This window comes from Aotus nancymaae, unplaced genomic scaffold (genome assembly GCF_030222135.1).
Source record: "Aotus nancymaae isolate 86718 unplaced genomic scaffold, 86718_ANA_hifiasm-v0.15.2.pri h1tg000003l, whole genome shotgun sequence".
Taxonomy (NCBI): domain Eukaryota; kingdom Metazoa; phylum Chordata; class Mammalia; order Primates; family Aotidae; genus Aotus; species Aotus nancymaae.
Window position 1 is genome coordinate 4,329,542 of NW_026988414.1, and position 9,195 is coordinate 4,338,736.

Below are 9,195 nucleotides of genomic sequence, written 5' to 3' on the forward strand. Positions count from 1 at the left end.
GAGGCCTAAGCGGAGAAAGGACTTGCCGGATTTCCGCCGCAAGGCAGGGCCATAGCGGGGGGGCATAACGAGGCTTCCGCCCCCCAACCGAACGTCAAGCAAGAGCTCCGAGCGTCCCGCACAAACCCCGTGGGGACACCGTGACGCCGCGCCACGGAAGGCCTCTGGGCTCCAGTAGACAGCAACCGCCTCGCCGCTTCCGCCCGTCTGAACAAAGGCGGCCACGCAGCCCGGCCCGGATTGGACGCTGGCGGTTGACGCCAGATAGGTGGCAACGCGATTGGCTGCGGGCTTATGACGTCAGGGCCCGTTGTCCGGGCGGCGAATGGGGGCGGCATGAGGCCGCATTGCCTTTTGCGCTCCGGACAGCGGCTGAGTCGGGCCATGAGCCGGTGCGTTTTGGAGCCTCGGCCCCCGGGGAAGCGGTGGATGGTGAGTGGCGTGGGGCGGCCACGTACGGGCTCCCAGACCCTAACTTCAGTTCGGCCATTATGTCCCGGGCCTAGTGCCTCCAAATTGCTGTTCTGTTTTCTTAACTGGTGGGTCCAGTGCTCGACGGGCTCCAAACTTCCAGAAGCTCCGCTTCTGCACTAGGGCGCCCTGCCTGCCCAGCCTGCTGGAGTCCTAGGGAGTGGGGTGTCTGGGCTCCTTCTCCGCGCCCTTTCCCCACTGCAGCGCTGCTCTGCGTTTCCGCTCCTCTGCTTTGGGGCCGGCGGGACGCTGTGAGATAGGGGGTGGCGAGAGTTGTCGGGCCTCAGTTTCCCTGGTGCCGCCTGCAGGTGGTTGGCCTGGGGAATCCCGGACTGCCCGGCACGCGACACAGCGTGGGCATGGCGGTTCTGGGGCAGCTGGCGCGGCGGTTGGGTGTGGCGGAGAGTTGGACGCGCGACCGGCACTGTGCCGCGGACATAGCTCTGGCCCTGCTCGGGGATGCTCAGGTGGTCCTGCTCCGGCCACGGCGGCTCATGAACGCCAACGGGCGCAGCGTGGCCCGGGCTGGTGAGTTTAGGGCGCCAGGGGTGGGTGGGCAGGCCGCGGGGGTGGGGGTGGGGGCGCAGGGGCCAGAGGAGGCCTGGCTGTGACAGATCCGCGGGTTCGCCTCCAAGTGCCTGTTGAGCTCCAGTTGCTGCATGGCCTTGGGTACTTGTGGAGGCCGCAGTTTCTTTATATGTGAAGTGGGATTAGTTGTGGCCGCTACTCATGGGAGTTGGGACGGTGCTCCTCTGGGCAGATGGGCAGTAACCAGGGATGCCGTTTCCCTGTGCTAAGCGGAGCTGTTTGGGCTGACTGCTGAGGAAGTCTACCTGGTGCATGATGAGCTGGACAAGCCCCTGGGGAAACTGGCTCTGAAGCTGGGGGGCAGTGCCAGGTGAGGTCCTGAGATGGTCAGGGTTGGGATAGGGCTGCAGTCCTCCCAGTTGGGGTGGAGTAGGGCTGCTGTCCTGCTCATCAGAGGAGATGGGCTGCTCTGACCCAGCCAGGGCAGGGAGGGGTAGAAGAATGCTGCCCCAGGGAGGCACTAACTGCCCCTCCCATATCCCTTGAAGGGGCCACAATGGAGTGCGGTCCTGCATTATCTGCCTCAACTCCAATGTGAGTCTACCCTTCTGTTGTGCAACTGGGTGGGGTGGGCCAGTGGTCCCCCAGCACCTCGCCAAAGCTCCCTGGACCTCTCTGGCTCTCCCATAGGCAATGCCAAGGCTGCGGGTGGGCATCGGGCGCCCGACAGACCCTGAGGCGGTACAGGCCCATGTGCTGGGCTCCTTCTCCCCTGCTGAGCAGGAGCTGCTGCCTCTGGTGCTGGATCGAGCCGCCGACCTGATCTTGGACCACATCCGTGAGCGAAGCCAGGGGCCCTCACTGGGGCCCTGACACCAGTGGCCATGGCTGCCTGCCTGACTATAGTGCCCACAAACCCAGCCTCGGTCACAGAGCTGCCACACCAGCCTTGGTATCTACTTTTTATACAGCTGTCCTCTAGACTGTTCCAGGCTGCCCACAGATTAAAGTGGGGGTGACTGTGGCTGGAATGGTCCGTTTCTGGAGTCAGTTCTTCTCTCTGTGCCCTACTTGGGACGTAGGGGAAATTCAGGAAGACTAAACTTTTTGAGCCTTTTTAGAGAACCAGGGGCATGGATCTGTAAGATTAAAGATACTAGCTTTGAGGCTGGGCTCGGTGGCTCACACCTGTAATGCCAGCACTTTGGGAGGCAGAGGTGGGTGGATTGCTTGAGGTCAGGAGTTCAAGGCCAGCCTGGCCAACATGGCGAAACCCTGTCTCTACTAAAAATACAAAAATTAGCCAGGTGTGGTGAGAGGCATCTATAATCCCAGCTACTTGGGAGGCTGAGGCAGGAGAATCACTTGAACCCGGGAGGCAGAAGTTGCCGTGAGCTGAGATTGCGGCACTGCACTCCAGCCTGGGTGACAGAGTGAGACTCCGTCTCAAAACAACAACAACAAAAAATTAAAAAAAAAAAAAAGATGCTAGCTTGGAAGCTAAGGCCTCTTCGGGGGGATCTCACTCTTCCCTTGCTGGTGGGGGAGGGGACAGCAGGATCCAGCCAGCCCTGCTCCCGGGGCATGTGTGGGCATGCCTTGGCCCACTGAGACCCGGACACTCCTTTCTTCAGCCCATTTTACAGGTGGGAAGACTCAGAGAGGTCTGGTTACATCCCCAGGGCCACACAGCTGTGGCCTGGCAGATCCTTCATTTGTACCCAGGACTTGCTGCAATCTTGCTGTCCCTGGGGCCCCTAGCACCCTCACCTCATGCCTGCTGTGTGTCCGGAAGGTCCCCACGTGGGTGATATATGACAGCAGTCTGAGGTCCTGGGGGTTGGGTGGGATGCGGGCGTGGCGAGGTACCAGGCCTAGATCCCCCAGCCGGTAGGGTGTGATGTGAGAGAGCTGCGGCAGCAGAGACCCAGTCCTGAGCAGCTGGATGCTGGGCTGGCTGTAGGGAAGGGGCTGAGGGTCACCGAGACTTCGGCGAGCCTGGGTTTTGGCCCAGAGTGAGCTGAGCATGGGCTTGAAGGCTCACCTCTCCTTGGGTGGACCATGGGACTGTGACTCCTGGTGGGGACACATAGCCTTCTGGGATCTCAGGACCACAGTGGAGCATGACCAGCAGTTGCTGCAGCATCTCCTTGTGCCACGGCCGGAACGTCACGTCTAATTCGCTGTCCTGTTCATCAAGGCGCATCTGTGGGTGACGGGGTGGCAGCAGGCCCACAGTGGCCCCAGTACCCATACTCCTCCAAGAAATTCCACACTCAGTGCCTGTTTCCACGAAGTGTTTCCTGAATATGGTGGGATACCCATTCTCCATTCAGGAAGACTGAGGCCCGAGACCTTTCAGAGCCTCAGAGAAGGAATCCAGCTCCTCAGAAAAGGCCAGAATCAGCAAAGGACAGACTTTCTGGGAGGCTCTCAGGGAAGAGGGGCCTCTGACCCTGAGGCAGCCCCTTCTCTGCAAGCAGCTTCCATCTTGGGCTCAATCCCCTTCCCCTGACGCCCTCCCTCACTCCCTTCTGCTCACCTGCAGAATGCTCTGTAGGAAGGAGGTGGCCTGGGCCAGGGCTGCCTCCAGGCTGGCTCGAACCTTCTGCTCATCAGCCAGTTCCTGCTCTAGCCTCCGCAAGTCCACCTGCCGCTGCTCCAGGTGCAGGCTCAGCTGGTCTCTCTGGCTCCTGGGCCCCAATGAGTCAACAGCGTTCCCCCTTCCCCAGGACTGGCGCCACCTGGGGCCAGGGGCTCTGCCATTTCTCTCCAAGCCCACAGGGACCCCTAGCCAGCCCCAAGCCTCAGCCCGTCTGGCAGTTTCCTCTAGAGGGGAAGTCACTGGCCCAGGTCGTGAGGTCAGAAAGAGCTGGGCTGGAGCTTGGCCCCAGCTTGCACCCGCCACCTGCCACCCGCCCCTCCTCAGGCTATACGCACGTCAGTGCCTGGTTGTCCACCTGCAGCTGCATGACTCTCTGCTCCAACTGGCTCAGCAAGAGGCGCAGCTCCTTGGCCTCCTTGGTGCCCTGCTGCTGCTCCTGGCACTTCTTGGTCAGCATGAGGATGACCTATGGGTGCCGGCAGGTGGCCATGCCATCAGCCAGCCCTGTCCCCAGCTCCAGACACAGCCAGGCCTCCCCAGCCCCTCTGTGCAGAGTGGCCAGTGCTGCCACTGGGCAGAGCCCCAAGCTTTCCAGGGCTGCGCTCTGCTTATATAAGTTACGGGGGCTTTGAATAAATAAAATCCAGAGTTAGGCCCACTGCCCTTCAGCCCCCACAGGAGGCCCAGTCCTCTGTCCACTACCTCCCTCCCTCCTGACTCGACTCCACCCCTGCAAGGCCCCTGGGGTCACCTCCTGCCTTGCATGCAAACGCCCTGTGCTAAGGCCTGCAGGCAAACCTTCTGGTAGTCAATTTTGTGCCTGGCCATGACCTTCTCTGTGTTCTCCAGCAGCTCCACCTGTTTGCACAGATAGTCCTGACTTCGCTTGAGTTGCTCATTCTCCTGCAGCAGCTGCGCGCCTTGCTGGGAGATCCTGGCAATCTGTAGGGTAATGCTGTTGTTCTCCGTGATGGCCCGTTTGGTTGTCTCCCACATCCGGTTTGTGGTCACCTTGTGGAACTCATTGGCCACGACGTTCACGCGCTGGATGATCTCTTTCCTCAGTCTGGCCAGAAAGACAGGAGGGGAAGCGGGGCCGGATTGAGGAAGGAGCGGGCACAAGCCCTGGGCACACCCCTTTCCTCTGTGAGGTTTCCAGAGCACCTAGGGGTGTGAAACACCTGCACGCTCTCTCCCTGGGAGGGGTGGAGCTATGGGCAGGACTTTCCCTGTGGAGCCTCTGGACCTTTGGAACTGGTACCATTTCAATGTACTCTCAACTATTAAATAAAAATGATTTAATCCCAATCAGTGGCAAATGGACACCCAGGTAGTCTCCAGTGCCAGCAAGAGGACTGCATCTGGGAGCTGATTCCTTTTCTCACATCTTTCCATAATCACCAGCTGGGATTCCAAGGAGTAGCAGGTTGGGGGGGGGGTCAGTTACCCATCTAACCTCCCAGTTAGAAGCTGAGGCCTGAAGACTAGGATGTTCATGGCCCCAGGGATGAAGGCTCTGGAGGCCCCAGAGGGTGCCCCGCTTGCCCACCTGTCCTTGTCCAGCACCGACTTCTTCTCCAGGTCGTACGCATAGTCCCTGAATTCACTCTCCTGCTTCTGCACCTGGTCCTCCAGCAACGTGAACTTGTCCATGATACCGTCTTTCTGCAGCCGGAACTCCTCCAGGGCTGCCAGCTTCCCCCCTGGCCACCGCAGGGCACAAGGCCCGATGAGGGGTTGCCTCAGAGGACAAGGCCTGGCGAGGACCTTAAAGATGACCCTTAGGCCCCTGTCCCTTCCCGTGTGCCCTGTGCCATCTGACTCAGTGGGGCAGGTCTACCGTCCCTTACCCGTCCTGCCTGGCCCTGCCACCTTTACTGCCTTCATCCGGGCTCCCTCCCTCTTCCCCTCCACTAATGTTATGAAGCTTTGTTCAGATTCTGCCTCCTTCAAGAAGCCTCCCTTGATACTCTCATGGAAGTAACAGTGACAACAGCAACTGGATTTTTTTTTTTTTTAGACAGGATCTTGCTCTGTCACTCAGGCTGGAGTGCAGTGGCACAATCACTCAACCTCCCAGGCTCAAGAGATCCTCCCACCTCAGCCTCCCAAGTAGCTGGGACTACATACGTGCACCACCACACCTGGCTAATTTTTCTATTTTTTTGGTAGAGGTGGAGTCTCACTATGTTACCTAGGCTGCTCCCGAGTTCCTGGGCTCAAACAGTCCTCCCGCCTTAGCCTCCTAAAGCACAGGGTTTACAGGCATGGGCCGCCACACCTGGCCAGCAGCTGGATTATATGTATTCTCTGGGCCAGGTTCTAATGCCGTCTGACATTTGAGCCTCACAACCGTTGCCAACTGGGGGACCTTGGTCACGACACTTCACCTTTTGAGGTGCTTCCTCGTCTACGGACTGGTTGGGGGATGTTTCCAGCTTCGTAGGATTGCTGGGACAGTTAAGGAAGACAGTGTGTGCCAAGCAGCACGGGGCTATTCTCCCTGTTTCTTGTCAGCGATAGAGCCGGGATGTGAGCCCTGTGTTCTGTCCCCACCATGGGTGCCTGCAGGCTCGCCAGCCAGTCCCCTCCTCACCAAGGACGATATTCTCTGTGGTGAGCTGGTCCTTGGTCTCCTGGAACTCGTGGCGCACCTGGGCTAGCTGCGCCTCGAAGGCGTCCTTCTCCGTCTCCTTGGCCAGCTGCAGGTTCTGGAGCTGCTCGTTGAGGTCGGTGATCTCATCCACCTGCTGGTCCAGTGTGCGCTTGAGGAAGGCCACAGTCTCCTTCTTGTTGTTGGCCAGCTGCTCGAACTCCTGGCGGAACAGCTTCTCCTGCACAGCCAGCTCATCCCACTTCCGCTGGTACCTGGGGCAGGGGCAGGGCAGTGGTCCAGGGGTCAGGCTGGGCAAGCCAGGCCTGCAGTGCAGCTGGGCCCACTCTCCTGGACCCCCTGTCCCATAAAGCGGCATTTGAGATTCCTTGTGATCAGAATCCAGCCTAATCTCCCACTATTTCCCCTGATCTGGCAGTCATGACCGCAGCCAATGCCTGTGCTTAGCATGTTATTTTTATTACACCACTAGAATGTAAACTCCATGAGGGCAGGGCCTTGTTATGTTCAAGTATGTCCCCAACACCTGTGCCTGGTACATAGCCAGGTGTGCAGTGTTTGTTAAATTGTTACAACAACTTATAGGAATGTAGGTACTGGCCAGGTACAGTGGCTCACACCTATAATCATAGTACCTTAGGAGGCCGAGGCAGGCGGCTCATGAGGTCAGGAGTTCAATGCTAGCCTGACCAAAATGGTGAAACTCTTTCTCTACTAAAACTACAAAAATTAGCTGGGCATGGTTGTGCGTGCCTATAATTCCAGCTACTCAGGAGGCCGAGGCAGGAGAATCGCTTGAACCCGGGAGGCGGAGGTTGCAGTGAGCTAAGATTGTGCCACTGCACTCCAGCCGGGGTGACAAAGCAAGACTCTTATCTCAAAAAAAAAAAAAAAAATGTAGGTACTATGATGATTATAACTATTTGACAGAAGGGTATACTGAGGCTCAGAAGGATAAAGGAACTCTGAGTTTGTAAGTGGCAAAGCCAGGTATCAGTCTGACCCCCAGAATCAAGGCTCTTAGCCACAATTCTGCCTGCTGCAGTCAGCCAGCTCTGCATGCCTCCATAACTTTCCCACGCTTTCAAATCCCAAGTCTTTGTACCTGCCGTGTCCCTTACCTTTTTCCATCCCATAACCCCGGTGGACCCTTCTTGGCCCTGAGCCACATTTGCGGCCCTGTCTTTGGTGCTCTCCTGTAAGTTGGCCCTTGTCCCACTGGGTGGTTGAAATCTAATAACATGCCCCTCTCCTCCACCTCTGTATTCTCAGAGCCTGACAGACCGCTTGGCAAATAGTAAGCAGCCAATAACTCTGCTAAATACATTTTCCTTGAATACATTCTACCTGATGTCTCAGCTCAAGGGAAGTTTGTGAATTTCAAGGGAAGTCAATCAGCATCACATAACCAATTTACTGGTTTCCAATGAAATAATTGAAGATACTTGGAAAGTTGTTTTATATCGTAATTTAGTTGACCAACATCTTTCAAGTGGTGACTGCACACAGAGCACTTCAGAGCTGTGGCCTGAGAAAGCAGCCTTGCATGGGGGAGTCAGGAGGCCAGGGCTCCCATCCTGGTGCCTCCTATTCCCGGAAGTGACTTTCCTTCTCTAAGCCTCAGTCTCCCCCATCTGTGCAATGCGGATGACATCGGGACATCTCTAGTAAGACTTCTGTGAGGACTCTGCACCAGCACATGGCCCGCCTGGCACCACCAGGGACTCAGCATTAGCTATGGTTACCCACAGCATCAGTCACCTGGGGAAGAGCTGCCCCTGCTTGTCTTTTTAGGTCACGCTGAGATGGGCTGGTGCCTCATAACTGGGAGGAAACATGAGAAAATGATGGGCAAGTGAACATGGCTCTAAATGAAGAGTTCGAGGCTGTCCCTGCTCCCACCACGTCACACACAAAACTGGCTCTAGAACAGAATGTCACAGCCATGGAGGAGGAATAAACCTTTCCCACTTACATTTGGGTAAACTGAGGCCCGGCGTGGAGAAACAACTGGGCTCATGTGCTGGGTGGGTCAGTGGGGCACAGGTGCCACTGCCAGGAAGTGGAAGTGGCGCCAGGGGTTCCCCTGCCTGCCAGAGGGCTGTTTGCACCCTTTGGTGAAGCCTGTGGTCCCATGGGGCAGGAGTGAGGCAGGGGAAAGCAGGGATTGCCTGGGGCGGGGCCACGAGTTAGCATCATGGGCCCAGAGTTCTAGGAGCTGGGAAGGGGGAAATCCATTTACCCTCAAACTCTTGAAACCTCCCAAAGGTACATATGAGGAAATGAGGCTGGGGTCGGGTGGGGTCTGGACATCTCATGGGAGGCCAGAACACAGGCCTAGGGCCCCTTGGCCAAACCTGCCCTGGGCATGGGCTTCTGACCCAGGGCACCAGACTCTTGGCCACCAGCCCACGCACCGGGCCAGCCGGTCCTCCAGGTCTCGGATCTGGATGTGGTAGAACTCCTTCACCTCTGTGGCCAGAGGTGCCTCCACAGCCACCATGGGCTCCTTCTTTCCCGCTTTCTTCTTGACCTCAAGCTCCTTGCCTGCCTTACTCACACTCTTTTTGGGAGCCATGGCTGATGGCAGCCAGGGTTCCAGGCCCCAGTAAGCGACCAGGTGGTTGCTAAGGAAGCCAGTCCCGTACATAGCAACAGGCTGAGGTAGTGAGGCTGGGCTTAAAGGGACCCTGCCCTCTTCCTGTGGGTGCCAGTACCAGGTCCTGCTCCAAGGCAGATGGCATCATTGAGGCCCCAGGCCCAAGGGAGTCCTAGGCCATGGAAGGCAGGACCCCTGGCTCTCAGGGCAACCTTTTGGGCTTCTGGGGAGACCCCTCTTTCCCTCTTGTGGAAATAAATGCTGTGTTTGGTTCATGTGGGTCGGAGCCCTGGAAATCGCCATCCTCTCCTTTGTGCTGATAGGAGATGGACAGCACTAACCCTGGGCACACAAATCCCATTCTGCAGCTTTGGTCTG

At 57.6% G+C, this 9,195-nt stretch overlaps 2 protein-coding genes across 4 annotated transcripts; one reads left to right on the top strand and one right to left on the bottom strand.

Moving 5' to 3' along the window:
- The first annotated feature begins 333 nt into the window (after positions 1 to 333).
- On the top strand, positions 334 to 2,307 carry PTRH1 (peptidyl-tRNA hydrolase 1 homolog). Of its 3 annotated transcripts, XM_012458100.3 has the most exons (5): positions 334 to 432; positions 780 to 999; positions 1,270 to 1,369; positions 1,548 to 1,593; positions 1,690 to 2,307. In XM_012458100.3, exons 1-5 carry the CDS (start codon positions 337 to 339, stop codon positions 1,870 to 1,872), a joined length of 645 nt encoding a protein of 214 aa, XP_012313523.1. In that variant the 5' UTR covers positions 334 to 336; the 3' UTR covers positions 1,873 to 2,307. The 3 variants fall into 3 exon arrangements, with proteins under 3 accessions (XP_012313523.1, XP_021529720.1, XP_021529721.1); XM_021674045.2 differs by lacking the exon at positions 1,548 to 1,593; XM_021674046.2 differs by lacking the exon at positions 1,270 to 1,369.
- CFAP157 (cilia and flagella associated protein 157) lies at positions 1,637 to 8,796 on the bottom strand. Its single transcript, XM_012458099.2, is given in 10 exon segments — positions 1,637 to 2,138; positions 2,770 to 2,956; positions 3,044 to 3,121; positions 3,123 to 3,205; positions 3,542 to 3,692; positions 3,940 to 4,070; positions 4,403 to 4,670; positions 5,154 to 5,307; positions 6,201 to 6,472; positions 8,636 to 8,796. Coding segments are annotated over 10 exon segments (1,557 nt in total). The 3' UTR covers positions 1,637 to 2,066.
- Between the last annotated feature and the right edge of the window lie 399 nt (positions 8,797 to 9,195).